This window comes from Pagrus pagrus (genome assembly GCF_965226575.1).
Source record: "Pagrus pagrus genome assembly, chromosome: 4".
Classification (NCBI taxonomy): Eukaryota; Metazoa; Chordata; class Actinopteri; order Spariformes; family Sparidae; genus Pagrus; species Pagrus pagrus.
In genome coordinates this window covers 29,348,347-29,376,257 of record NC_140188.1, presented here as the reverse complement: position 1 = coordinate 29,376,257, position 27,911 = coordinate 29,348,347, and the positions used below count along the sequence as shown (strand labels likewise).

The 27,911-nt window shown below is 42.2% G+C and overlaps 3 protein-coding genes across 4 annotated transcripts; 2 read left to right on the top strand and 1 right to left on the bottom strand.

The window, feature by feature from the left end:
- Positions 1–892: 892 nt before the first annotated feature.
- LOC311256722 (TLC domain-containing protein 3A-like) lies at positions 893–4,485 on the top strand. The gene is made up of 5 exons (XM_084351995.1): positions 893–1,217; positions 1,618–1,701; positions 1,888–2,107; positions 2,219–2,314; positions 3,292–4,485. Exons 1-5 carry the CDS (start codon positions 1,096–1,098, stop codon positions 3,586–3,588), a joined length of 819 nt encoding a protein of 272 aa, XP_084208121.1. The 5' UTR covers positions 893–1,095; the 3' UTR covers positions 3,589–4,485.
- Positions 4,486–5,200: 715 nt separating this feature from the next.
- On the bottom strand, positions 5,201–13,305 carry gemin4 (gem (nuclear organelle) associated protein 4). Its single transcript, XM_084350727.1, has 6 exons — positions 12,968–13,305; positions 9,722–11,785; positions 7,599–7,755; positions 7,194–7,464; positions 5,739–6,470; positions 5,201–5,608 (listed from the first exon to the last, which is right to left on the bottom strand). Exons 1-6 carry the CDS (start codon positions 12,987–12,989, stop codon positions 5,387–5,389), a joined length of 3,468 nt encoding a protein of 1,155 aa, XP_084206853.1. The 5' UTR covers positions 12,990–13,305; the 3' UTR covers positions 5,201–5,386.
- A 106-nt stretch (positions 13,306–13,411) lies between these two features.
- On the top strand, positions 13,412–18,691 carry dhrs13b.2 (dehydrogenase/reductase (SDR family) member 13b.2). Of its 2 annotated transcripts, none has more exons than XM_084350729.1 (8): positions 13,412–14,277; positions 14,503–14,679; positions 14,761–15,030; positions 15,115–15,444; positions 15,569–15,913; positions 16,039–16,131; positions 16,370–16,386; positions 17,692–18,691. In XM_084350729.1, exons 1-8 carry the CDS (start codon positions 14,232–14,234, stop codon positions 17,704–17,706), a joined length of 1,293 nt encoding a protein of 430 aa, XP_084206855.1. In that variant the 5' UTR covers positions 13,412–14,231; the 3' UTR covers positions 17,707–18,691. The 2 variants fall into 2 exon arrangements, with proteins under 2 accessions (XP_084206855.1, XP_084206854.1); XM_084350728.1 differs by having other exon boundaries at positions 13,413–14,277; positions 16,367–16,386.
- The last annotated feature ends 9,220 nt before the right edge of the window (positions 18,692–27,911 follow it).

Genomic DNA, 27,911 nt, shown 5'->3' with positions numbered 1-27,911 from the left:
AAAAAAAAAACCTTTTTAAAGCATTATGTTGATGGTTTATGAGATAATCAGGATCGACTGAGCTCATCCTATAACAGTGGAGATGATGCTTGTGAGACACAAGAAGTTTGTGTGCACCAAAGTTGTCTGGCTCCAAATGGTCTACATTGAGTCAGTATGCATGAGGTGCTGCAGGAGACTGTAACTTCAGTCAGTCAGTAAAGTGAATGGATGATCACAGCTACACATCAACATGTGGACACAAAACTTATACAACTGATATCATCTGTTGGTCTATTGAAACTCTCCCTGCACTGTCATTCTACTGCTGAAGCAGGTTGTATGAGGTTTGTAATTAAACTCATAACTCTATTATTATTCAAGCAGCTAATTTATTTTCATGACGTTTTGTGGGAGCGTTAACTACTGAAACTACAAACAAGTCTTTGTTGACAACAAAAATATAACATCTTGGTGTCCTGAAGTGCCCAGATGGGATTGTTTTGTTCAGGACAGATTTGGGTGTGACTTGCTGGGGGGGACCTCTAAAGTAAATACATCTCATATCCCACTGATAGATGGTGCAAGCTGATAAACAATACCATAGAGCAGATCAATCCATCCGGGTACTTTGCCCTTGCCTCACGCCCCCGCCCCCTTCTGGGTGAAAGCTGAGTCCTTTCAGTCCCCGTGAACGAACCTGACACACAACTGCCTTATCAAATGTCCCGCCCGTCTCCTCGGTCATTCACACTGTGTATGTCCCTGTGTTATAATGTGTCTGTAAGCTCATCACATGTCTGTGGTCTAACGCGAACATATTTAAAGGTTATTCCAGGTGAGTCTGTCATTTAAGGTCAGCCATTGGTTCAAACGACGTCTCCTCCAACCAATAACAGCCCTCCGTATGAAAAAAAACCTCATGTATGTCTGTATGAAAGCTCAGTGAGGAAGTGGCCGCTGTTAGCAGTGTTAGCTTCTGTGCTACAGGTCTATAAGCAGAGTTGACAGACGGCTGTGCCTGTGATATCGATGATGTAAGCGGTGTGACCTGGTCAGCTCAGGACTTGACCGTTGAGGCTGTGTAGCGGCGACACGAAGACGTCGGCTCAGGTCATGTTTCGTGCCTTAGTTTGTGGAGCCGTGGTGTTTCCAGGACTTTTCTACGGGTTCAGGAAAATCCTGAAACACTCGTTCACACAGTGGAGTGATGCCGACGTGGTTTCTGTCAGTGAGAGGTCAGCAGCACCGACACGAGCCGGTCACTGGACCGAACTCCTTTCGACATGCGGCGGTTTTAATGTCGTCTTGCCTATCTGTCGGTTCACATACTTTACGGAGATGAACTTTCTACTTTATGTCGGTTCATATGAAGAGCTGCTAAGTTCGGCATTCTTATAATGAACCAGAGGCTCGACTGAGTTAAGTCTTCCCCTAACGTTACACACATTGCTGGCAGTGTTAAGAGCCGTCTGAAAAGTTTAAAATGTACTCAGTTACTCCTTCACATTTATATATTATGTCTGCCGAAGACACCAATTTGGACCTCCGGGTGGATGAAGTGTTAAATGATGCATGTATGGGTGCCGATAAGCAACATAACGCATATTTGGTCGTGTTTGCTGATTCTGTGTTCAGGCTGGTCTCCGCCATCCACGCCTCTCTGGCTACTGCAGCTGGAGTCATTGTAGTGACCTCCTGCAGGGACACCATGAAGGACAGGTACAAGATTCACATTTAAGTTTCCAGTTTGTAATCACCATGAAAACGTTAACACTTACAATCTGTGAATCAGCCTCAAACCCCTTTGTGGCAAAACATAGTCTTTTCATGTCCTATTTATCTGAATATTAACCTTTCCTGACCTATTGTCCTTTGTTTGCATATAAACAATGTTGATTGGATCAGTCACTGGCTGGTCAATGGGTTTGTTTTGTTCGGAGCTCCCTACATGGTCCACGACATATATGCCATGTATCTGAGCCACTACCATGTTCAGAGGGTCAGAGGTCAGTCCAGGATATACAACAGCCACTCTCTTCAGACAGTGAAGGCTTTCGTCATGAAGGACTGGATGCTGATCCTTCATCACCTGGTCCTGCTTCTCGTTTTCATGCCCATCACTCTGGTAAGTATGGGGAGGAGTCACTATCATGCTTTGCAGTGTTTTTCTAGATGTGATTGTCTGTCTAGAAAGGCTGTCCAAGACTGCTGACTGTGCAATGTGTCTGATTTGCAGTTTTTCCGAAGAGGACTGGGGGATTTCTTCATCGGCTGCCTGTTCATCACAGAGTTCAGCACTCCCTTCGTCTCTATAGGAAAGATTCTGATCCAAGTAAACCACCCGGACATTATTATTATTATTATTATTATTATTATTATTATTGTTATAAGTGTTGCTGCATCCCAATTTCCCTACAAAGAGCTCACCACTGTTTCCACACTTTGGTTGCATGTGTATGTTTGAATATTTGAAGGTCTATAGAAAATACTTTGTATATTCCTGCCCTACCTTTGACAGTGTTTCACACTGAGGCTTCGATGTGAGCAGGGGTTTCAAAACAGGGTTGAAGATTCGATCACCTGATCTCCTATCCTCATACTGCAGTGTCCTTGGGCCTAATTGCTCCTAATGGTCACATCAGCATCTTACATGGTAGCTCGCTGCCATCAGTTTGTAAATTAGAGGCAAATTTTAAAGTGCTTTGGATAAAAGTGCTATATAAATGCAATTCAGACTGATCATCTGCAGTGCAGCAATGGGGGAACAGACATAGATACAACACCAGAGCTGCTCTCCATGAAGTGAATACCGTCCATTCACTCTTGTTTTACCTCGGGTTGTATCGCTCTCCCTCTTCGCCTTCTCTGCCTCCACCATCAGCAGGGCTCTTTTGTTTTGTAATGTAAAGTTTCCAGTTATTCTGGCTGTTCCACCGCTGCCTGGGGAAAATAATGCCTTTACACCATGCTGCCTCAGAATGACAAGTTAAAGCACAAAGTTGTTGAGTTGACAGTTGAAAGATTAAATGGGAAGAATACCAGTCTTCTTAAAGATACTGTCTTGGAGTTCAGTCTAATGAATTACATCAGAATCTTCCACAGTGGTTGCAATCGGGTGATTGTGAATTCATATAATTTTCATACTCATTAAACCATTTAGTGAGACCTCTTGCCCATCACTGAACCATCTGCTTTTTTCTCTGACACCCACCTGTGTCTGTAACAAAGATTTAATGTTTTCATATTTAAAATAAGTTGTTGTATTATTCCTGTTCACATTCCTTCCTTCTCTTGTCCCCTGATATCCAGCTGGGCCTCGACGACACCAGGCTGCACAGACTCAATGGCATCATTGTCCTCCTCAGTTTCTTTACATGTCGGATCGCCATCTTCCCCTTCATGTACTGGATGTACGGCCGGCAGTTTGGAATTCCCCCGCATGAAGTGGCCTTCCATCTGCCCCTGCAGTGCAATGTGGGTAATGCGGTGATACTGGCTCCACAGGTCTACTGGTTTATCCTGCTGCTGAGGAAAGCTAAAAGGTTGTACCAGCGCCAGAAGAGAGGGAAGGAAGACAGGAGCAAAGACAAGCCGAGCACAGACTGAAGTAATAAAATAAAGTGGTTAACACTGAGACTCAAGATACATCAGAGGGCTGCCTTCTTGAAATATGATATAGATTTTCTTATATTCGATGAAAACCTTCGAGTTGTTATTTTTTTACTGGTAAATTCTTGATAATAGTAATTAGTTTATACTAATTTTAAATATTTAATACATTCTCCTAAACTTAAAAGGAGAAATTCGCCATGTTTTATTAAGCTATCCCAATCGGTGTTGATGGTAAATGTAGTTTATTGAAATAAAATTCCCGTGTGTGGCACTTAATGAACATTCAGCTCGAATGTCACTTTAGCTGCGAGTTTATTGCCTGTGATCTGTCTGCTGAGAAGAAGAGTCTCATGGCAATGATTTTTAAAGGTAATCCATTGTATAAACTAATGAAATTTGTCAAAGTAAGTTATTTGGCTTACTTTTGAATTGTGGCGTGCCCTCTCCACCTGCTGAAGACAGACTCTCTTGTTCAGCTCTGGCCTCCTCATCCTAAAGGCAGGGGAACAGACCTGCAACAAGTCCTTTCGTGGTCCTTTTTGTGCTTTGAATTTAACGGCTTTGTGTTTATTAATTACAAAAAACTTTAGTGTGTGTTTCAACTCAAAAGCACAAACATCTATTGCATATGTTTTGAGATGGTAAATTGTACGTCTACATGTTTTCTACATACATTTCAAATGAGTTTTTTAACCCCCTTTTTTGTGATTTTATTTCTCAGGAAACCGGAAATCACTCTAATGGGTATTTCCAGGAGTAGCCCACTATTTCCCAGGATTAAACCCTCATATGCATTTTCATCTTTCTTTTTGGTCTTTATGATTCTTTTTTACTATGGTTCTGTTTTATTCTACATTGCTTTAGCCTTTTTTTAACCATGTATCACCTCACTCATGTCGAGGAAAAACAGGTCATTGTTGCTGTGCATCACTGCCCGAGCCTGATGCTGCCAGTTTGCCGGCTAAAACATGGCGTTGGATGACAGAATAATCACTCAGTGGTCATCTTTCCTCTCAGCCCTGCTGGTCTCTTTGCACACCTGTAAGCAAACCAGGAGTAAAACTTTCATGCAACGCACATGGGCTGCTTCTGGGTGGTTGTCGACAGCATCAGTAGAAGTATTGTGATTTCTTTTCAGAAAACCTTAAATCTTTTTTTCCCCTGTAACTGGAACGTGAATATATCATAATACAGTTTGAAGTGTTTCCCACACACGACTATCATTATGAAGCTTTTACCTTTGAATGCTGACTGATTTTACTATGTGACAAAACTGCCTTAATTGTTGTGTTACAGCTAGTCAGGTACACTGTTCAAGCTTTACTATCTGCAGGGAAATTGTTGTATGATTAAAACAATGAATTTTTAAATTAATAAATGTATTAAATCAAATACTGATTGCAATTGTGTGCTCCTGAAGGGTTTGATGATGATAGCCGGGGGATACACAGTGCTCTGTATGTCCAAAAAGCACAAGGTTGTAAGTGAATTGTATCTGTACCCACTAGTTCAAATAAGGGTACTTTCTCAGTCTGCTCAAGGACGTCTAGCAGTTCACCTCAAAGTAAAAATGAATATAACTGAAACAGCACATAAAGACTTTTGCTGTGAAATACTGGCTTTAATTCACTCAGAGCCAACAAAAATATCTTAATTAGCCAAGTACAGTGTATGACACTGACAACTGAAATGATGTCCTCATTTTATCAGGAAACAAGCTTAGAATATACAGAGCACATAAAGCATTTAAGGATGCTAATTCTCTAGTGGAGAATGTGAGAGTCAGTGTGTCTTAAACTGCAGATGACACAAGCTGAGCTATCTTCTGCTGCAGTACAGCCTTCATCTCCTGGTTCTCCAGGTTGTCTGTGATGGTGGAGAAGAAGTGTCGGGTGTTGTCACTCTCAAGCGCGCTGCTGCTGTCTGGGAAAGTGGCCATGATGGCCTCATAGTGACTCAGGATCTCCAGACTGGACAGGAACAATGGCTCACTCTGGCCTCCTGGCATCATCACCTGAGAGAAGGAAATTTACCATGGAGACCTTAATCCAGATTTAGGAAAACCAATACATTACAGGAGACAAACAATTTAAGATTAAAGCTAGATTCTTAGTGGCCATAACAGTAATGTTAATAGTTCAAACCTGGATGTGCTGAACATGGCAGAAGAGCTGGCTGAGTACAAACAGGACTTCCTGGCTGGGAACGGTCTCCTCCTTCTCCATTTGTGACTCTTTGGATTTCAGAGGAGAGCCTTCCTCTTGTTTCAGGTCTTTCTCAGAGTCTCTGGACATTTTAGGAGATTTGATTGAAGTACATGAAGGATTTGAGTCTCCAGATGCTGGTGTTTTAGGAGCAGCTGAAACTGGGACAGTCAAAGCACCAGATGAAGGCAGAGGTAGCTTGGCTCTTATTGTGTTGATCATCTCCCTTACAGCATGGGCGTATAACCTGCCAACATGGGCCCAGCCATCCACTGACAGCCAGTGGGAGCAGCTGGACCCGCACAGCAGCTGAAGGACTCGAAGCAAGAGGACAGACAGGCGGAGCTCAAACGAAAACCTCCTCAGGTCCAGGAGGGGCAGATAGTCCACATACTCGAGTGAGAAGGGGACGTGGAGGCGGCCTGAGGTGATCAGCTCCCTCAGGACTCTCAACAGTCTGCTCCACTGGGAGACAGAACACCAGGGCAGGGTCTGGGTCAGAGCCACTAGCAGGCCTTTGCTGAACATGCGGACGTGGTCGAGCCGGTGCTGGTCCAGAGAAAGATGGGTCAACATGGTGGACTGCATGGTGTCTGATATACAGCAGCATTCCATCCAGGCCAAAAGACCTGTACCCGGGCCATACTGAGGCAGGTCTAACCCTGACCACTCCTGTAGAGGAAGGGGAGACGGGACCAAAGAAGATATGAACAAACATATTAGCAGGGATAGTTTGATACAGAATGAAAAATAAGCAAAATCAAACCAGCACAAATGATGCAGTCCTCCTTTGGGCGATTTAGTCTCACTTGTGACCAGCAGTTACTGTTATTAATCCTGCTGTCAGCTGCTCTGACATAGTTCACACAGTTAATCATGAACTATCTGCAGATCATTTTATTGCTATTCTGCAGCACATATGTAAAAGAAAACCTTGGCTGGACTCATAAGCGCAGGGTTATGTATGTTGAACTGAGTCACTGACATACAAACCTCACCACACACTGAGGCAGAAACTTGTCCATCCTAAGGACAAAACACCCAGGCATAAACACAGTAATGCAGTTTATGCTGTTCAATGCAGCCAGGTCTGCTCTCCATAAACTAATGGCACAACACAGGAGGGCCAACTCCTCAGGTCGAGACTCTGCTGTCCACTTACATCTGAAGGAGAACAATCATTCCTTTGAGGACAACAATGTAAACATGTTGTCCAGAGAAGACAGATGAACACATCTCAACCACATTGTGGGTTTGGGCAGGCTACAGCCAATTCAGAGGTAGGGCAGACCCTGAGCTGCACAGATCAGGGGTTTATTCAAGGAGGATAATACATAATGTACAATTGTCCTTGAAAGAAACTCCAGATTAAGTGAAATCCAGACAAGTTCTTACCTGCTCAGGTAGATCACACACAGTCAGCAGAGATGAGGGAACCTCGTTTTTAAAGTGATCCCCCCAAATGGGCTTCAGATGGAAACGAACGGTCCAGTCCAGTCCCTCCATCTTGTTGTAGAGCCAGAAAAGAGCTCTGGACCAGCTGCTGGGAGCTGCTGCCACCTCTGCCCCCACCACTTTCCCTAGTGAGGTCAGCACCAACGCCAGCAGCTCCTTGGTTTCCATGGACCAATGGTGGACAGTGCCCTCTGGCGGCTTCTCCCAACACCTAACAGAGATTTTGATGGATTGGAGTTGAAATGGGAGTGGGTTACATCTATCACCTAAAGAGGTGAAAAGTTGAGGTATAAAACAATTAAACATAAGAAGGTACTGGACTTTCAAAACATTCGCATTACAAACCTGAGAGTCTGGCTGTCCAGCTGGGCCAGGACATAGAGAAGAGGGAAGGGAGAGCAGTGCAACACCCAGTGAGAGGACGCGTCTGCTTCCTGGATGTCTACAGACAAAGCAGCGTGGAGAAGCTGCAGATTCAGTTCTATATCAGAGCAGCTTTGTCCTGGAGGGAATAAAGAAAGTGGTTTGGATCAGAGGGGTCAAAATTATTTTCCTTACATTGACACATTATGTACACATTTTTCACAAGGAATCCTGAAAGCGGCATTAATCAACAGTAGCAGATCTACGGAGTGTTTCAGTGTCTTTCAGATTATTAGTTTGTTATTTACGTTGATCAACTTCACTCTTGTATACTTGGAACGATGTTGTTGCACTTGACTTTGTTGTCGTTTCCAGCAGCATGCAACTGATTTCAGCAAAAACTCTCTGATAACCACTGCATAGTACCTGTCCATCACAAAGGCAGAAGACAGACAAGACAGTGGCTGGCCACTGAACAATGTGGAGCACTTAGCTGCTGGTCTTTACATATCTGTCTCACAGATATTTCCATTTTTGAGGCATTTTTTCAACACACTTTGGCTGAATTTGTATTCTCACAATCTCTTCAAAACAAGCATCTATCCGTTATCTTCTCCTTTACAAGCTAGCTAGATGTGAATATGCCACTAACAACCCTTGTGGAACAAGGGATTATTTTTTGTAACTGTAGAGTTCACAAAAATCTTTTTTTAATCACACGGACCAAAGTGAACTCTCATGAAATCTGACTCTAAATACTTTTGCCGCTCAGTGTAAATATGCAACTATTTGTTAAATTTTATTCTTGACTAAACTAAGATCTGTGGTTATCAAGCTTGAGACAGAGATGATTATTCATGCTTTTATCACTTGTCAATTAGATTATTGTGTAATATTCTTTTCACCTGTTTAAATCCTGGAACCGTCTTCAATCTGTCCAAAATGCTCAGCTACTCGGCTTTCAACTAGAAATACTAAAAAGTTAAATGTCATGCTGATTTTATCCTCCCTTCACTGGCTTCCCATCAAACTCTGCATCCATTTTAAAATGTTAGTACCAATTTTAGTACTTTGCATGGTTTAACTCCCCGATATATTGCAGACCTCCTTCTATCTTATTCCCCAAATCGCTCCCTTAGGTAATCTGAACAAAACTGCTGGCTGTCCCTCGAACACGCTATAAAACTGGTGGTGACCTGGCTTATAAAGCTTTGGCACTTATGTAATGCTCTCCCCTTACTGCTACAAACTCTACATCTAGAGTCCTGTAACAGTTTCATGAAGCAGCTGAAGACGGTTTTATTTAGACAGGTATTTACTTAGAATACCTGCTCTTTTTTCTTTAACACATTTTATGTGGTTTTACTGCCTTGTTGGTTTACGCGCCTCTGCCCTAATCTGTTCTTTTGATGTTGCTATTTTAACCTGTCAACCCTGTGCTGTTTGTCACTGTTATTTTTACTTCCATATATTGCTTTTAATCGTGTTTTTCATTATTGTAAAGCACTTTGTGGTTTATATCTGTGAAAGATGCCACCAGGATCATTAAATACCCCTCCCACGGACTCTTCACACTGCTGCCGTCTGGAAAAGGGCACTGGAGCATCCGAGCAAAATCCTCCAGACTCGGCAACAACTTCTCTCAGTCTGTCAGACTGCTTAAAGCCCTACTGCCCACAACTGGTTTTACTGCTTCAACTACACTACTTGATTTTACACTTTTTACACTCACTTATATTTCTATTTTCTATTTTTATACTCTCAACAGAAGTTGTCCTGCAAACACGTTTGTACCTTGTTTGAGTCTTGTCTGAATGTTTGCTTCACTCTCACCGAATGTTGTATCATTCATTCTTTGTTTGCACTAAGGACCAGGAGAAATACAATTTCATTGCCTTATGTACTGTACTATTTCTCCATTCCGCCTCTTTTTCTTTTAACTCAAGGGTCACCTTATTGACTTTTTATGGTTTTTAAAGCATATTTCACAGGCGTCTTCAGCAAACAGAGCTGGTTTAAACCACTGTCAGATGTTTGTCTGTAAACATAAAAATCAAAATGTAACCATATCCTTTGTTTAAGTGTGGACATCACATTACACTTACCAACAGAGGAGAGGTTAGGCAGGACGAACATGTTCACGACCTCCTGAGGTGGCAGAAAGCTTTGCTTCCTTTCTTCTCCCTCAACTGTCATGACGGGCATCATCAGCAGACCCAGATACTTGAGGTATTGCTCTTTTTCATTCGCTGACAATGGTTTGGTCTTGATCATTTCCTGTAGACACCTGCACAGTAGACTACCACCACTCACAGCATCCTTTCCTTCATCTACACTTTCCTCTGCCTCTTTTCTGTCTTCTTCATCACATTGAGCTTCATCTTTTATTTCCCTCTGTCCTCTGAGACCAGGCAGCTGCTGCAGGATCTTAGCTATGAGAGAGAAACCATGTTTATTGAAAATAGCTGAATGACAACAAGCCCTCAAGGTGGCCTCTGGGTTCTGAAATGCAACTCTCGCTACTAAAGACACTGCTGTGTTCAGATTGCTCTGCGACACTCCACCACCTCCTTGAACGATACAGTTGAAGGCCATGTTGAGCTCCTGCTCAAACCTGTCAGTCACAGCAGAGGGGACGGAGCACCCGAAGAACCCCCTGCTGGACAGTCTCATCATGGCTGTCAACGCTTTGTTCTTGTCTTCTAAGGAAAGTGCAGTGAAAATGTCTGCAACGACCTTCATCAGCTTCCTGCACTGGCTCTCATCTGTGCTCTTGCTGTGTAGTTTACTCATGAGGGCGGAGGTCAGTTTGATCAGTGTGTCGCACTGCTGGAAGGCTGCTTGGTTCTTTTCCAGGCACTCCATCCAGTGCTCATCACAGACGGCTAAAGTCTCCTCACTGGCATATAACAGTGCCAAGTTCTGATAGTCGTCCAGACGGTGACTGATGATGATCGCGGTGACCCTGGCGTTAACCTCGGAGGTGCTCTCTATAGCAGGGAAAGCTAGTAATTCCAGCAGATCTCTCAGTACACTTTTCTCTGTCTCCAAATCTTCAGTTTCAGTCATAGTTTCAGGCACTTCTACTTTCTGTAGAGCTGTCAGGACTCTCTGGACACTTTGTACTAATTTGAAAGCTGGAAAGCTCGGATTAGTCTCATCACATGCTGTCAGGAGCCCCTTGCTTTGCCAAAACTGAGCAAGCTCTGTTATAATCTTCAAGGCTTCACCAAGCTTCATCCTGCTGGACTGAAACTGAGATGGTGCATGAGAAGCATGCAGGTCTCTGAGAGTCTCCCGGATAAGTTCAGGACTCAGTTTCTCGTCATTCCTTTCTCTGATGCTGATGACTTTAGACAGGATGTGCAGTTTCTCTTTGGGTGGAAGTATGACTGCCTCACTTATCAGGAAGTTGGTGTAAAAAGCATCAAGACAGATGGAGAGAGCCTGGAGGCAAAGGTCTGTTGAAGATAAGTGATCTTTTATGTCTTTAAGTGCATAAAGGAGAATGTACAGGACATCAGTGGTTGGAGAGGATGCTGGTAGATCTGATGGGTCTAGCTTTAACCTCTTGGCAGCCTGAGGGGACACACTGGAGGACTTAGAGGAGAGAAGTGCAAATTGTCTTGCAAACATTGTCTCTATTCTATCCTCTCCTCCCATCATCTCCTCATCTCTCCCTTTCCACAGTTCCCACCACACCTCCATAAAAAGTCGGACATCATCCTCCCTAATAGGGCTGCTCTTCATGTGTTGCACTAGCTTTGCAAGCTCGGCACAGATCTGAGCTTGAGGAAGATACAAGAGGAAGTTGGCAAATGTCGGAGCAGCTGCCATCGACTTCAACAGTTCCAGCAGGACAACATGGTTGACCTCAGGGAGACCATTCTGGAGGGCAAAGAAAGGGTTCTCCCTCCAGGACGCCTCTACGTCCTCTCCAGTCTCCCTGGACAACAGCTTCAGCCACACAACACAAACTACTTTCTTTAACCAGCTGACAGAGGCTGTTGTAAGATGTGCACTAGGTTCATCTTGTCTACAGATTTCTTTGAGTGCCTCCAGGACTGGATGTCCCACCCTGCTCCAGTCTGCTTTCTGAAGGGAGGACAGTGAAGAGGGGAGACATAGCTTATCAGCTAGGATGAAAGCACCCTGTAGAATGGCCAAATCTGAAAAGAAAAAAGAGGCAATGTGAAAAACTAAGTAAAGGAATAATGTTTCATTCATACAAAGAAATATCATATGGGAGGACATGACCCAATTGGGACTGTAAATAACAACTATTGTCACGATCAGTTAATTTGCCAATTGTTGTATAATGGTTTCATCTATAAAATAAAAGGATGATAATTCCCATGATAATTTCCCAGGGCCAAAGTGGTGTCTTCAAAAAAGATATTTAATTTACTATTATGTATGAAAAAGTAGTATAGTCGATTCCTTAACTAAGAACCGGAATGAAAGCAGCAAAGCTTCAGATATAAGAAGCTGAAACTGGAGTATTTGTTGCTTGTAAAATTATTGTAAGACTAATTGATTATTAAAATAATAGCCTATTAACTTTCTGTCAGTGGATTAATTTAAAGCTGCTATAAGCATTGTCTTCGTTTTAGCTAACTTCCTGCCTGTTTTGCAGTTAACAATCCCCTCCTCTCTCTCACTACGTGAAAACAGAGCGATAATCACTAGACACAGCAGCAAACAGGAGGATCCTGCTCTCTGGGTGTTCATGGGCAGACAGGACTGCCACTTTACTGAGTTCTCTGTCCTGATGGGATAAAGTGGGCAGGGATACCAGAAAATGTCATTTCTCTTCTACTGCATGAGTCGGAGGAGGAGAGACATTGGTTACTGACCAAACTCTCTGTAACAGTGATTACTGTTGGACTATAGAGCTATTTGTCTCTCATTTTAATACAAATATAACACTTACAGGAGCTTTAAGTTTCAGCTCCAACAGCCCCATCTATCAATCACTTATGACTGCTTAAAAGATCACCATAACTACTGTCAAAAATCTGGTTTGACGTTGTTTTCTATTGAAAATGTGTACCAGAATATGTAACTTACTATATTTTAGGATATTATGATAATTGTTAGTAGCCATATTTCTGACGTATTAACACAATACAGTCTGGCTCCATATAATGTCAATGTTGGATTTTGTTTTCTTATAATTGTAGCACTTTTTTCACTACAAATAAACCAACAGTATAAACTACTTGTTGAGGCTGGTACTTTCTGCATTTATTTAATGTTTGGCGAATAATGCCGAACTAAGGACAGTTTCAATTCAATAAACAGACAGCTTGAAAATTAAGTATTTAGGTTACACAAAAACTTAACGATACCTTTGTTCATCACCAACGTCATATCTGCTAAATGCACGTGAGCCGCCTAATTTAGCTGGGAAATTTTAGTCCAGTTTTTAGGTCCCATTCACGAGCTGTTCCTCAGACGGTCGTTCAAAGCATCTATCTAGTCCACTCAACCCCAAGCACTACACGTAGTTTAACAAACAGGTAAGGTCGTCAACATGTTAGGCTTCTCACGGCGTTCACAAGGTTTTCAGCAGCATGTTTACAATTTCGTATAGATCGCTTCCGGTTCCGCATCAGCATGTCAAAACCAAGGACGTTATATTCCAAGAGCGCCAGGCCTTAAGTTTAGCTGTCATAGTGGCCAAATGTGTCATTACATTGTCACGTGATGCACTGCGGCCCAAAAAGACTATTCCCATAAGTTAACACTGTGAGAGAAGCGTCTGTAAAATGGTGGATACATTTTTTTGAGCGTCACAAGCCCCACGAAATGACTCGTTTCACTGTCACAATTTGAGCCATTCGGTCCAATAACATTTGGAAAGTCTAGAAGAGCTGCACGATTAAAATATGTTATCCGCATACAAGTTAGCCAGGCGCTAAACCGGAAGTTAGCCGACTCGGTCGGCGGTAGTCTCTAGCGTGCGCTCCATGGGCACTGGGTATTTTTTCAGCGCCGGGAAGTCCAGCCATTTTGGCTTCATGCTCCACTGAGCAGCTTTCATAGGAAGAACGGGGCTCAGTGGCTGTGTCCAGGTTTTAATGTAACGTCCCTGGTTATATTACAAAAACACAAGCGGGACCCGCTACTCTCAGGTGTTCGGGTGTCGTCACAGCGCCGTCAATGGACGGAGTCAGTACTGCAGGGTTGCCTCTAAAAATATAGCCGTCCGTAAATAATGTTGTTGCTCAGTGTTTATAGAGCTGCAATAAGGAGATAGGGGTCTTTGCTTTCATTATGTTGTGTAACATGGCATCTAATTAACACCGAAGTTATAGCCTAGGAGTGACTAATTAACAATATGTAGGAGATAGGCGATCTTTGTATCATTACAGTTTAGTAACATGTCAGCTACTGTGTATATTTTAAAACATTTAGTAATTTTATACATGTCTTTTATATTTAGCACGTGATCATACCACGTGATGCAAGAGCATAGACCGTATACAGTCAGACGAGGGGCTGGTAAAGCAAGTTTCTTTCCCTCTGAAGTGAAAGTGAAAGTGTCCCTTCAACTGAACAAGTCGGTTCGGTGCTCGAGCAACAAGGAGAGACTCCAACCAACTAATAAGCATGGGTCTGATATTAAAGATACTTACTTACTTGTGCCTATGTGCAGGTAAGTTATCGCCTTCAGCTGTGTTACAGGTTGTGCCGTGTTTAAAGCTTCTACGTGTTGGGTCGACAATTGTATTAACAAGACATGAATGAAATGGCCACCATACTGTAATATACTATACTGTACTGTATTAAACCACACCACACCTTGCTGTAATATACTGTACTGTACTACAGTACATTATTCTATATGTTAGCTTACTGAACTAACCTGTGTGTCTCTCAGCTGTGCAGTGTGTCCCTCAGATGTCATGGCTGCCCTGTCAGTTCACTGATGAACATGTGTTCCTGAATAATGAGGGTCACACTGAGACTGAGCTCATCCACAGAGAGGCTATGCTGCAGTTTGGTCAAAAAGGAGACGCTCCTGTTAACCCAAATGCCATCACTTTCCTAGTCACTGGTAAGAGTTTTAGCCTAAAATACAAACAGACTGAAAATTATTGTATACTATTGTACTCTGTTCTGTTCTGTTCTGTTCTAGGATCTAAGTTGGACCTGCGGCGGTACATAGAGGGAGTGGAAGCAGACCAGTTGGAGTGTGAGCTGCGTAGGTACAGCACACAAGGCATCCATGTTCGCTGGCCAGTCAAGGGGGCCGAGGAGTACAACCGCTGGTTCAGCTGCACCCTCAAACACACCGAGGGCATAGTCACTGGCTTCCTCAGATACCCAACCGACCAACCCCCCTCAGGACAGCAGGACTTTCGCAGCTGGCCTGCTATCGCAGACAGAGAGATATTCACCACGTCAGGTAACTCTCACACAGCCTGTGTAAATGTTGTGCTCTAAAGATTAATGTCAGTCCTATGTCTCAGTTTAATCTCTCTTTCCATAGTTGTCATGGTCATTCAAACACAGTCTCCATCAGTGAAAGCGAGCCTTGGTACCGAACAAAAGCTCCACTGCCGGTTTGCAGTTGACCACAAAACACCAAACATCACTGTGGAGTGGACCTTTCAACATCGTGGAGAGAGAGTCAAACTCTTCAGCCACACCAGCCGCACAGGGCAGATCCAGGGAACAGGTGTTGGGCTGAAGGCCCTCGCAGGCGGAGACGCTACCTATAAACTTCCCTTCGCCAAGATTAGCAGTGAAGGGATGTACATTTGTTCTGTGTCAGTGATGCCACTGTTCGCCAGTCTGGATATAAGTCTGCATATCGAAGGTGAGGAGGAGTCAAAGACAGTCACCAGATGAGTATTGGCAGCTGGAGTAAATTTGATAACAACAATCTCTTGCTAAAATTGCCTTGAAAATTTTTGTTTCATATTATTCTCTTGTCTCCTCAGAGGCTCCCGTTGTCTCCCTCAATGTTGGACCCACTCTCTTGCTGCAGGATGGCCAGGAGCAGAAGGTTGTTTGTGAGGCAGAGAATTACTATCCTCTGGATGTGGAGATAGTTTGGTACCAGGGCCCGGCAGTGTCAGGCCAGAGCGTGGGCGCTCCGCTCCCCAAGGTGCTCCAGAACATTCTGCTGTCCAGTCACAGACACAACCAGGACAAGACCTACTCTCTGTCGGCTTTCTTCTACCTCCAGCCTTCGCTCAGTGACTCAGGGAGACAGTATACATGCAGCGTCTCACATAAGTCCCTGAGAGTGCCCATCAGAAAGAGCTTCATCCTGACTGTTGAAGGTGAGAAGACAAACCAACTCACCCTTATTACACTGTAGTATGATAAGCTACCACACAGTGGCAGCAGAGGGACATATCTGACATCTACTGTAACGTCATGCTTGATGCCTTTTTTCACTGTTCAGAGCCAAGCAGCTGGATGTTTACCCTCACTGTTGTCTTCATTATGGTCATTCTGCTGGTCGTCCTGTGCATGATGCTGCCCCGCCTCCTCTCAGGTGAGTGGAGAACCTAATACAAACAGGTTGTTAGAAGGAAATGTGAACATGATTCAACCACAGAAGATTCGAAAGGGATGATTAGCGTTATCATTCTCATCCCCACAGTTATGTCATGTGTAGTGCAGGCAGTTAACAGACAATGCAATTTGTCAGTGTTCATATTAATTTGAAATATGAAGTGTCGATGTCTGAAAGAGTGATATAATTTATCAATCATTAATTTTCTCCACAGCAGGAAAACGATCATCGCAGGTAAGATGATGTGAAAACAAAATCATTGTGGCCTTTGGGTCATTCCATGCCAACACACCTAGGGCCTCTCAGTTCATGTCGTGGACTTTCTTGAGAAAAATCATGTTGAAACTTCATTTTCAAATTTGTATCTCCAATAGTTTTCACTTTCTTGCAACCAGATTTAAGGGTCTGTGTAGTATTAATGTAGTTCTATCACATCGAGAAGTTATTTGGTCATGAATAAAAAATTTGAGTGTCACAGATTTAGTTAAATATAGCTTCAGAGCTGAGAAAACTACTTTTTGGATTATTTTGACTGTAGATTTTTCCAAGAAGGATTATTTTCATTTACTTGAAACTTTAGTATGTGAAAGTTTAGCTATTCATTGCATATATATAAAAAATCCAAAGATGTAACATTACTCCTTCATCATTTATGATTTCTTTTAAATTAGCTAATTTCTTCACACTTTTCACTGGCTGTAATGTTACATTCAATGGTTTTGTTTCATTGGTAAATATTTGTACTGTGTTGACTCTAAGGTTTCCTATCTGTCTGATACCTATTGTGAAATATATTGAGCTAAAGAACTAGGATTAATATTTTGCCAGACACACAGAACAGGATGACATCACCTATAGGCAACAAACCAAGCCATTACAAGCTGTAACATGCACATTTTCAGATCCCAATGAAAAACAGGCTCAGTAGGTATCAGACAGACAGAAAACCATCAAACCATTGAATGTAACATTACAGCCAGGGAAACAAACGAAAAATAATAAGCTCATTAAAAAAATCATGAACGATGAAGGAATTATATTACATCTTTGAATTTTTTATTTAAATGCAATGAGTATCAACACTTTCACTTACTTAAGTTTCAAGGAAATTAAAACACTCCTACTTGGGAAAATCTACAGAATAACCCAAAAAGTGTGTTTCTCAGCTCCGAAGCGATATTTAACAAGATCTGTGGCACTCATTTTTTATGCAGGACCAAATCATTTGTAGATGTGACAGAACTACATTGTTATATATAACTAGCGGAGATATACATTTTTGAAAATGACAGACTCTACGTTCTGGTAAAAAAACAAAAAAAAATGACTTCCTGTTATTACTTGATGACTAACCATTCAGCAACAACTATTTAAATGAATTTTTTGAGAAAATCCATGACATGAACTGGGAAAAGTTCTGGATTTTGGGTGAGTTGGCATGAATGACCCCTTCATCTTTTGAATTAGCCATCACCATCAAACCATCATGTTTTAATCTGTCCGTGTCTCTCTATATTAACGTGTGTGTGTTCTGAGCAGAAGAAACCATACTGAACAGCCTTGGAATTCTGAGCTAAACCAACTGGAAACACCTGTGATGACAGACTGTCCTCCTCAATCCTCCTCCATCATTAATTTTTATTTTTGAACGTCTCAGACATTTGAATTTGGCTTGTTAAGATGAATTTGGGTTTCTGTGAAACTGAATGTGTTTTTCATGCTGCACTGATTTTTCTTGATTTTGCTCGTGCTAAAAGTAAATGAAGAAAGTAAATGATGGCTCTTATCAGCAGACAGCAATCAATACATTTTTAAATCGGTGAAATTGCAGCAGTCACAGGTTAAAGGTACAGTGATTCATCTACAGTTTTAATGTCTGTATGTGTCGAATATGTCACAGAAATGAAGAGAATACACACAACAGGAGCAGTTTTTTTCCTTTGCACTCTCTTTTTCTTTCTCTCCTTCCCACTTTCTCGCTCTTTCAACATGGGTCAAGGAATATCACGTCATCATATTAATAATTGTTAATTATCAAAGGCAAACTCCATGTAAAAAAATAACGAATAAACAATTATTATGTAGCCTAATAAAGCTCAACAGTGCGACCACCAGAGCTGCCGGCTGCTGCCCAGCCCTGCGCACACACGCCGGTCTCTGAGAGCTCACCTGTCATCTCCAGGTAGATCAGTTACTGTAGAATCTTACAGTATGGCTATTTTCATCTTATGTCAAATGCAAACAGCAACAGATCATAAACAAGGCTCAAAATCAATGTGCAACTCAAATTGGCACAGGACATAAAAAAACTGCTGATCCTGCTCTGCTCTGTGATACATTTTGTTTATTTTCCATAATTTCTTGTAACGTCATCAAACAAATGCATTGTTTACAGTATGTGCTTATGAACACAAGCAATAAAATGACATGCTCTGGCGGGTGCTAGAATGCTGGTGGTTGTAGTGTTAAGGAAATGTAGGTTAAGTCTGGTAAATAATGAATCAGTGGACAATACTGAATAAAACATTCTGTTAACTTATTGAAACCGCTCTGACTCAGGCTCTTTTTTGAAGATAAATGTGCACAGTCCGCATATAGGGTCTGTACATGAAGTATCATTCATTTGCACATATTCAAGTTGTATAATGAAAAATTGTATTTTGACGCATGTGAGCTAGCTCTTCAATAGCTGATGTTGTCTAAACACTTTGCATTTGTCATCATCACGTTAAACAAAGGCGTACAATGTGAGTTACACAAAAGTACAAAGTGCACCAGATTGTCAATTTATCTATCATTCGACTTGTAAAATGAAAAGTGAACACTAGAGGTCGAGAGCCGGAAGCAGCTGCACCACTGGTTAAAGTCATCACAAGTTAATCTGGCTGTAGCGATCTCCACACTCACTGCCTTCGAGCTGGGCATAAACATATACCTCAGACCAGGGGTCACCAACCCTTTGAGACTGAGCTACCTCAGTGAAATGGAGTGATATGGAGGGCTAAATGTTTGCTCAGTTTACTGTTAAATCATGAATATTGTGTCTTTAATAGGCTACATGTTTTAGGAGACAGTCCAGGTTTAAGGGGCCCTGGGGGCGACTCATATGCTCAAAGCAGGATAGCTCGCAGGCACCATGTTGGCTACCCCTGCCTCAGACTGTATGTTTCACTTATAAGCTTATGTGAGTACAAAAGTAACTTAACGTTACACATCTTTAGTTTGTTTAACTTAGTTCACTGAAGAGCTGTTAAAGTTAAATATCAGCTGAAGCAGTTATATTAACAGCGTAAGACTACATACATGTGCTTCCTGTGGAGTCAACCAGCTGAAATACTCTGCCATTGTGGTTGAACAGGGTATAAAGTAAAATCCTGTCATCAGGATTTTAGTGTCATCATCAGGATTCAAGCACTCTGTTGCCTCCTAGCATCTACAGTTATCAAGTGCAGCCCCCCTGTTACTACCAATGATGCAGCAGCAAACAGGTCATATGAAAGGAGAAACATCTGTACACCCACTTTTCTCTGAGAAAAACTGGGTGACGTACTGTCACCCTTTCTTTTCCCTCTCTCCTGTCCTTCCTTTTTTTGCATGACTGCGCAACTCCTATCTGCTCGCAAGTACCGCTCCGGCAAGCAGTTGTGCTCAGGCAGGACCATACCATTTCATGTTTACTTTTTGCCAAAATCAAGTAAAGAAAAAGAGACCATTAGTTTTATTACTATGTTTTGAATCAAATATTATATTAATTATATATTAAAAATGTTTTAACCTAATTTTTGGGGCCCGCTGTCAGTCATGGGCCCTAAGAATCATCCTAACTTTCCCCCCCATATGACGCCAGTGAACCCTGTATTTGTATTTGTGAAGAATTGTATTCATCTTTGGTCTTTATCTGATGATAAATGAGAAATTTTAAAATATGCTGGAAAACAAAGGTCTTCCTCTTTCCATGTACCACTGTTGACCACATGTTTATTCCTACGTGTCAGTTTGTTAGACAGTAAATATGGAAGGTACTGGCTAATTTTTTTGATGGTGGCTGTGACCTTCTGATCCTGCTGTGTCATTGCAACAAACTTATAACTCAAACTGAGTGGAAATTTCACGCCAAGAGCATCTGTGTGTATGTGTGTTTTTGTGGCTCACAAGACCCTGTGACCAAACCGCTGGCCACACACTTAACTACTGCACGCATAATGAAGATCCATGTAGAGCTAGTGGAAAATTCACTGTCTGAGTGTGTTTTGAGAGTGTGTGTGTGTGAAAGTCTTCGAGGTTTCATCTGTCTGTGGCTTCAAGCCTCCTATTTTCTCCCTTATCTCCTTTTTCCTTTTTCCTCCTCCTCACCACAAATGCCCCAGTTTTACTTCTTCCTCTGTTCATTCTTCTGTTTCTGTCTCTTGACTTCGGTTCGCAGCGCTCCTCTGATCTTTGAATAATAAACAGCTCTAATGATGGTCTGACCGTCTGGCTCTCCTCTCCTGACCTGTTGTGACAGATCTAGAATAACACCAGACTTCCAACACAAAGGGTGTTAAAAAAAAAAGTAATGCCGCTAACTGCCGTCACTGCTCTCGCTGACAGACCTTGACTCATTCAGTTTATGTTCAAACTCAACCCTCTGCCCTGCCAGTTTCTCTTGTGAGGTCAGGTTACATGAAGTCTCACCGAGTAATGAAGAAAAAAAAAAAACATGCAGCAGCTTGGAGGCGATGACCTCATGCGTGCAGTTTCTGGTCTGGCTGACGGTGTGCTGCAATCAGCCAGCAGCTATGGATGCTCTGGGTTTTCATGTTGAAACAACATGGTTGCATAAGAGAGAGAGAGAGAGAGAGAGAGAGAGAGAGAGAGAGAGAGAAATATGATTTATGTGGAACGCCACAAACCAACATTTAAGTCAGATTGTAAAACCAGGATGTGTCATTGCATAGCTATGCAGTGAGCATCATGACAATGTTCGAAGAAAATAGCTGGATCAGTTCACAGGGGAATTTCTTATATGTGTTTTCAGGAACTGTTTCCAGAAAAGAATGCATGGTTTTGTCGCACTAGCACAAGAACAAGAACACAGTCATTTATTTGTTGATATTATGAGGATAAGCCTGGGCGACTTACTGGGCAGCAGCAGAGATATGATGGAGAGGGATGTTTCGCTTCATGTTGAGATTAATGACACTATGAGTATTTTTAACTTTTATTTCTCCCTCTGTTTGTGTTTACATGGAAACTGAAGGGGAGTAACTGTAACTGATAGTGGACCTCAGAGACTGTGTGTGCGTGTGTGTGTGTGTGCGTGTGTGCCTGTTTACAGTGTCTGACCTTGCATACACTTCTCAGTGGAGTTTTAAATGTCTTCATTGTGTGCCATACCTTTCAAAATGGTTGCTTCCAGCTCCAAGTTTGAGAGGGTGTTAACCACATGATCACACACAAACACACACACACACACGGCGCATAGGGTAAACACTCTTAGGGTAGGACTGCATATCAAAGTTTTGCTTATAATTCGAAAAAGCTGGCGGCCAGTGAGGGGAAAGCAAAAGGTCAGATGACGATGAGGATCCATGGCTACCGTGTGTTCCTTTGTAAAAGTGATGTGTTTGTTGATGTCAACAGTCACAGGTTGGTCCTCATGTGGGTTATCAAAATTTGAAAACTGAACTCTGAGCTGCCTGTTATGCCAGCTGGCTGTCAATCTAGTTCTTACCGCCATTTTCCAGCAGGCCCGTTACGGCCACAATATGGTTGCTGGAGCTGATCACAGTTGTTCTAGACTATGCTCATGTTTCCACCAGCGTCCTAGAAGCGTCTCTCCGCTCAGCTCCAGACGCAGACCACAGTCATGTCAATCTGCACAGAGCAGATCAAGCCAGACAGGAAATCAGACAGTGGAACAGCATAACGCATCTGGTCAATTTTCATAATGAAACATCTGGTGCTGACTCGGGCTCTTCAGCACAGAAAAGTCTGAAAAATAACAATAAACACACCTAAAAAAGACAAATAACTAAACGATTTAACTACGTAGCCTACCCAACCACAGTAGAAGTACAAAAATCAAGAAGAAATTGTGAATTAAACAGCAAGTCAGCAACATCAGGCAAGCATGACGCTCCGTATCTGAAATGCTGCCAGTGGGATATGAAGACGTGGAGGACGGAACAAAACAACGACACACACACCAGGTAACAAAGACAGTGGAATTGAGGCGTAACACTCTGAGGGAACATGAGATCTCTGTGAAGTCAAGTGGAAATAAATAACATTTGCATGCCTTGCCAGATAGTTTCTGAGACCAAAACAGAGCCAAAAAAGAATATTTGACTTACCAGTTGGTCAGACAACCCGGTATCGGGCCAAAGCATGTATGGTCACAGTTTGCCTCGCTGAGGTGTGAAAAGTTCCCTGATTAATCTTTTTGTTTCCCGGTTTCTTGTATTGCCGTGATTGAGATTAAAACTTCTGCCTGCCATCTCATGCATTTGGGTCCCCCTACTCTGCTTCACTGTGACAATCAAGAGGTTAGCATAGCTGCTATGACATCTGTTATACCACAACTGGAAATAATGTTTAATTTGAAGAGGAACAACGAACGGGACTGAGGATTTTCTCAATGGAAAAGATGTTTTCACTCTTCTGTCTGAGTGGCTTTGGTAAGAGTTTGATTTACCAAATGGCACCCTGGTGGTAGTGCTCCCCAACTGTTGATCTCATCGGTTGAAGTTAGTCCGTGATAGATGGTGATTGACAGATATGTTTAGTATTTTTTGAAAGTGCCTGCCCTTTTCAGAACCATTTCAAGCAATGCCTTTCCAAATGGTTCCTTGTGACAAACCATCCGGGGCATCAGGTTAAGTTGGGTTGGGGCACCAAAAATACTTTTACTGTTTTTTGTTGTGTAGGTGCAGTTTGTAAGATAGTTGTTTTTTGTATGCAGTATGGGTCTTTTAGATCTGTCAATTTTTTGCATTTTTTTTGCATTTTTACTCACTAGTGTGTGACATTACTCCAAGTTACAGTTTCAGTGGCTCCAATATCTTTCAGCTCGCTCATTCCAAATCAGGTCTGTCTTCTGTTCAGCTGAAAAACATCAGCTGTACCTCAGGCCTCATCTAATTATGGACAAAAAGACATTATTCTACCTCTACCTGACTTATCTGAGGGTACGCCCTCTATCTGTATGTAAATGGATTAACACTGAAATAAATATACTATATCTGCCAAGACTTGTAAGGAAACCTCCCTAACTCCAGCCTGCCTAATCCAACATTTCTTAGATTAAATTATCACAGAGGCTTCGTCAGCAGGAAAACTGATTTCTGGAAAAAAAAAAAAAAAAGGTTGAAAGATGGTGTTCTCTTTTCCAAACAGCATAGATCTCTCTGCATGTTGTACACTATAATTTAAAAGCAGACGTCAAAGTACTACCTAAGCGGAATCCATCGCTGATTTTATAGAGTAGGTGGTATTCAGGATGGATCCATACTGAGATATGATTAAAATAACTGAAGGGTACGAGGTTCAGAGCAGAAAAACTACTTTGTGGTAATACAACATGTAGCAACCACACTGTAAGCCCTGCTGACAGTGTAATTTGTAATAAGGAGGCCTTGTGTGTGTGTGTGTGTGTGTGTGTGTGTGTGTGTGTGTGCGTGTGCGTGTGTGTGTGTGTGTGCAGTGCCCCAAACAGTGTAACATGGGAAAGGTCAGCAGGACAGATTCCCAGACTGTTAAACAGCAAGAAGAGATGTTCAAGGAAATACAACCATAATATTCTCTCCCTGCATGTGTGTGTCATTGCATCACACTCACAGACACTCTCTCACACAGGTGCATATGCATGGTGTTAAGACAACACACTCCTGATTTATTGGCTCTCCAGGGCCCAGATAAACAGATAAAACTCATCCTGTATGACCTCATTTGTACTGCTGGCAGATGGAACAGTCAGACACTGACACTGTGTGTGTGTGTGTGTGTGTGTGTGTGTGTGTGTGTGTGTGTAACTCATTGTCTTGACACAGACCATTGATGTGTTTGTCGCCTCTATTTTTTCTTTTTATCTTATTCTATGTCTTCACACCCTTCTCTGGTTACTGTGGTTTCTCCTCTCATATTTTTTTCATTTATTGATTGGAATGCATGATGAACTTTTTTGAAAATATTCTCAGTCTCAGACTGTTATACCTGAGTTGGCTGAAATTGTTCAACCTGTGTTTGACATTTGGACCACTGGTCCTGGGTAAATCCCTGCTTGGTCTGCTTGACCCAACCTGTAAATCCAAAAGATCAGTATTTGACGAGTTGGGAATGACAAAAAAATCTACATTCTAATAAATTTGAAATGAAAGACCTTGGGCTTTATTCAAACGATCTATGATGATTGGTCTAAAGCGTATGGTGCAAGTGCGTTTAGGGCGCTAGTTAAGCAGTGGATAAATTAGGTGCAAAGTAAGGTTCACAGCACAAAGAGGTTGCATTTAGACTCTTAAGAGTTAGGCATGGGTGTGATATAAATTCAAGTAATCAGAGCAGCATCTCCCATTCCCTTGCAACAGGACCTGGTGCATTGCTATCAAACCGTGGCACTTGTCTTTACTGATGGACAGGTATGTGGTTCGGGGCTGTCGGACCCTTTGCCTTCGCCGTCTCCAAATCATCTGTCCCATCAACTCTGTTTGACTGCATATGAGAAAATACACTGATATTTAACTGAGGAGAAGCACTTCTGCTTCTCTCAGTGTCTAATAGTGATGCATGGATCTACTGCCTCTACTTTTGTGTGGGAATGAGAGTCTTGAATAAAAGAGTCTTAGACGTCATTATTAATCCCTTCTGTGTGCTCCGCCAATATTATGGGGCAGCTGTGGCTCAGGATGTCGAGCGGGTTTTCAGTAATAGGAAGGTCGCTGGTTCCCCAGCTGCATGTTGAAGTATCCTTGAGCAAAATACTGAACCCCAAACTACTCCTGATGAGCTTTGAGTGGCCAGTACACTTGAAAAGCTCTATGGAAATGCAAGTTCATTTACCATTTAACGAGTCCTATTTGCAGCCAAATAGTTTCATCCCCGGTGTCGCTCCCTTCGCTGTGTCGGTACATGCAATGTTCTCATTATCCTTCTTGCTGGGCTTCCCCTTTCTCTCATCTCGTATTTTTAAGTTTCTTTGTCGTGCAGTCATGAGTTTGATTCACCTTCTGCTATTAGTGATGTTTTAAAGATCTAGTTTTTGGCTTGTCTCCTACCACATGGCACCACCTGAAGTCCTGTCTTTGTTTTTTTGATATTGTGATAAATACCATCATTCTTATCATGTCAGCTGATAATCCCAAGGAAACTTTTCATTTGCATTTACCAGTTGACGCAGAGTGAGGCTGGAGCTTCTGGGACCCCTGAAGTTCTGGGGCCCTGCATGGGGGAGTATCCCTCTGGCCTTGTTGGGGACATATTTTCACTTTGTATCACACATTTATACTACTTACACTATGTGTATATATTTATATGCACCTTTGATATGACAGATATCATTATTGATTACAGATTTAGAGATCTTTTAAAAAAGGAATTTTGCAAATGTGGCATGGGAGGGATGTACTTGTCCTGCCTCATTATGCCTTTGCCAATGCACAGTATTTCAGTCAGGACAGATGAACTGAAAGAAGGGCTTAAAGAGTTATTAATGGACTTAATTTCTTTTATATAGCACCATTAGTGGCAAGGAGCTCATCGACCTAAACCTGGACACTTGGGGTGTCTGATGAAAGATGGAAGTGGAGAGGTCGAGGACAATCGAGCACAGAAATGACAGCTGATATCAGTGCAGATTGGTTAACAGAAGTCGATGTTGAATTTGTTGCTGTGAATACCATAGGAGAAATGCTCTCAATAAGATGATTGAGATTGAAGCAGGAAGAGACCAAGTGTAAGTAAGATATAGTCAGCATATTAAAAGTATTATGCATCCATAATAATAATCCGATGTAAGGGTACATGAATCCTTACTGCACTCTTACATCGCTTTTGTTTTTGTTTCACTTGTTTTCATGACGTACAATACACGAAATACATTTTCTCTACATTTGACAACTAACACGTGTCATAAATGATTTTCCTTGAATTTGACTTAAATACAAAACGTTTGCCGTCGTTCTCACTGCAGCATCAGTTGTGCTGTAGTGTTTGACATCTGTTGGAAATCAGCGGCTTACCAAAACCCTAACCCTGTGTTTTCAGAAGTGCTCACAGATAACATGTTGCTAGGCTGCTAGAGATGCTATCTGAGTAAAATGGCTCCACATGATGGATGTTCTCTAATAACACTGGTAAGAGGCTCTGTTCGTGTGCATGAGTGGTCGATTGTGTGTGTTCGCTCCAGGGTTTGGATGAGGAAAGAGTGATGTAATGCTGAATCAGGGCTTCGCTGCCAGCTGAAGGCCTGATCTGGTAGTGCTGTGAGGTTTTGATACGGTATAGCAGCGTGTGTGTATGTGCTGTAGGCAGATTGCAGAGAAAGAACAATTGAAGGATATGACTGAGATGTATCTTGGCTCAGTGCGGGTAAATGACATCATCTTGCTCTTACACGTACATGCACACTCTTAGGTCATCATTTATTGTTGTGTAAGTTCACTGCCTCCTGGGAGAAAATATATGACTCTCATACGTGTGGGTGTTTATTCTTACTTGAGTCATTAACCAAATGGTAGTAGTTATGTGATTTGTTGGCAGGAATGGTCCAATGTTGGAACTCGCTTATTAGCAAAAATGTTGGCAGTGACAATCACAAAATTCAAATTGAACCTTAGTATGCATGTGTGTGTGTGTGAGAGTGTGTAGTTTTGTTTATCCATCATGCAGTTTACTTCCCAAAGTCCATCCAGTTCTTGAGCTCACATCCTCACAGCGTCCCCAGTATCCTCTGTACTGTTGACATTAGGGGCCTGTCCACTTCCACACCTATCTGATCAGGCAGCCAGTGGAAAACCGCAGTTTTCATTGAAATTCTGCTGTGTAGAATGATGGAAAATTCCTCCATACAATGTAGGCGATCGGTATTTGTTGTCTGTCGAAAGCATACATAGTCCACCTACCAGCACTGCAAAGATGAGGTGATGTTTTAAAGTTTTAGTCACATTACGCTTAGTCTTGTTTATTGTATTCCTTCCTCACTCTTGAACTCTCTCCTCGAAAAAAAAGTGTTCAAGTGGTTCTCATGAGGTGGAGATGTCATGTGTGGGAGTTGCCTGAGTTGCTATCTCTTGCAGTAGCAAAGGCAGGAGCTCTGGCTCTTGAACTGCTTAGCAGTTGTAGCAGACACATTCGTACAGCAACTTGAAACTGTCCTGTTGTTGCTCAATGACTTTTTTCATATATTTTCTGTCAGGCACCTTACCATAGCCATTGCTGTTAAATGTAATAACATTTTTCAGATAGCCCATTATTTATGCAGCAGCCTCAGCACCCCCCTTTCCACGACAATGAGAGAAGTAGTCAACTAACTGGATTGACAGTGGTTCGATTCCACGCCCCTGCAGCGTAAATGTCCATGTGTCTTTGGCCAAGACATTGAACACAAAATTGCTCTTGGTGGCTCTTGCATCCGTGTGTGAGCGCATATGAATGGTTATTGCTCCTGATGAGCAGGTGTTGCCACCAGGTTATGAATGCGTGTGTGAATGGATGAATGCTGACTTGTGTTGTAAAGTGCTTTGAGTAGTTGTTAAGACCAGAACAACAAACATTAATACAGTCCA

What these genes read in the sequence shown, in the direction of transcription:
- dhrs13b.2 (XM_084350728.1), top strand. Translation starts at nt 14,232, where the DNA reads ATGGGTCTGATATTAAAGATACTTACTTACTTGTGCCTATGTGCAG. An exon ending in TTACTTGTGCCTATGTGCAG is followed by an intron (nt 14,278 to 14,502) that starts GTAAGTTATCGC and finishes TGTGTCTCTCAG; the next exon opens with CTGTGCAGTGTGTCCCTCAG. An exon ending in AGAGATATTCACCACGTCAG is followed by an intron (nt 15,031 to 15,114) that starts GTAACTCTCACA and finishes CTCTTTCCATAG; the next exon opens with TTGTCATGGTCATTCAAACA.
- gemin4 (XM_084350727.1), bottom strand. Translation starts at nt 12,989, where the DNA reads ATGACGTTGGTGATGAACAAAG. An exon ending in TGTGTGATCTACCTGAGCAG is followed by an intron (nt 6,471 to 7,193) that starts GTAAGAACTTGT and finishes CTTCCTCTACAG; the next exon opens with GAGTGGTCAGGGTTAGACCT. An exon ending in GCCATGTTCAGCACATCCAG is followed by an intron (nt 5,609 to 5,738) that starts GTTTGAACTATT and finishes TCCTTCTCTCAG; the next exon opens with GTGATGATGCCAGGAGGCCA.
- LOC311256722 (XM_084351995.1), top strand. Translation starts at nt 1,096, where the DNA reads ATGTTTCGTGCCTTAGTTTGTGGAGCCGTGGTGTTTCCAGGACTTTTC. An exon ending in GTGGTTTCTGTCAGTGAGAG is followed by an intron (nt 1,218 to 1,617) that starts GTCAGCAGCACC and finishes TTCTGTGTTCAG; the next exon opens with GCTGGTCTCCGCCATCCACG. An exon ending in AGGGACACCATGAAGGACAG is followed by an intron (nt 1,702 to 1,887) that starts GTACAAGATTCA and finishes TGATTGGATCAG; the next exon opens with TCACTGGCTGGTCAATGGGT.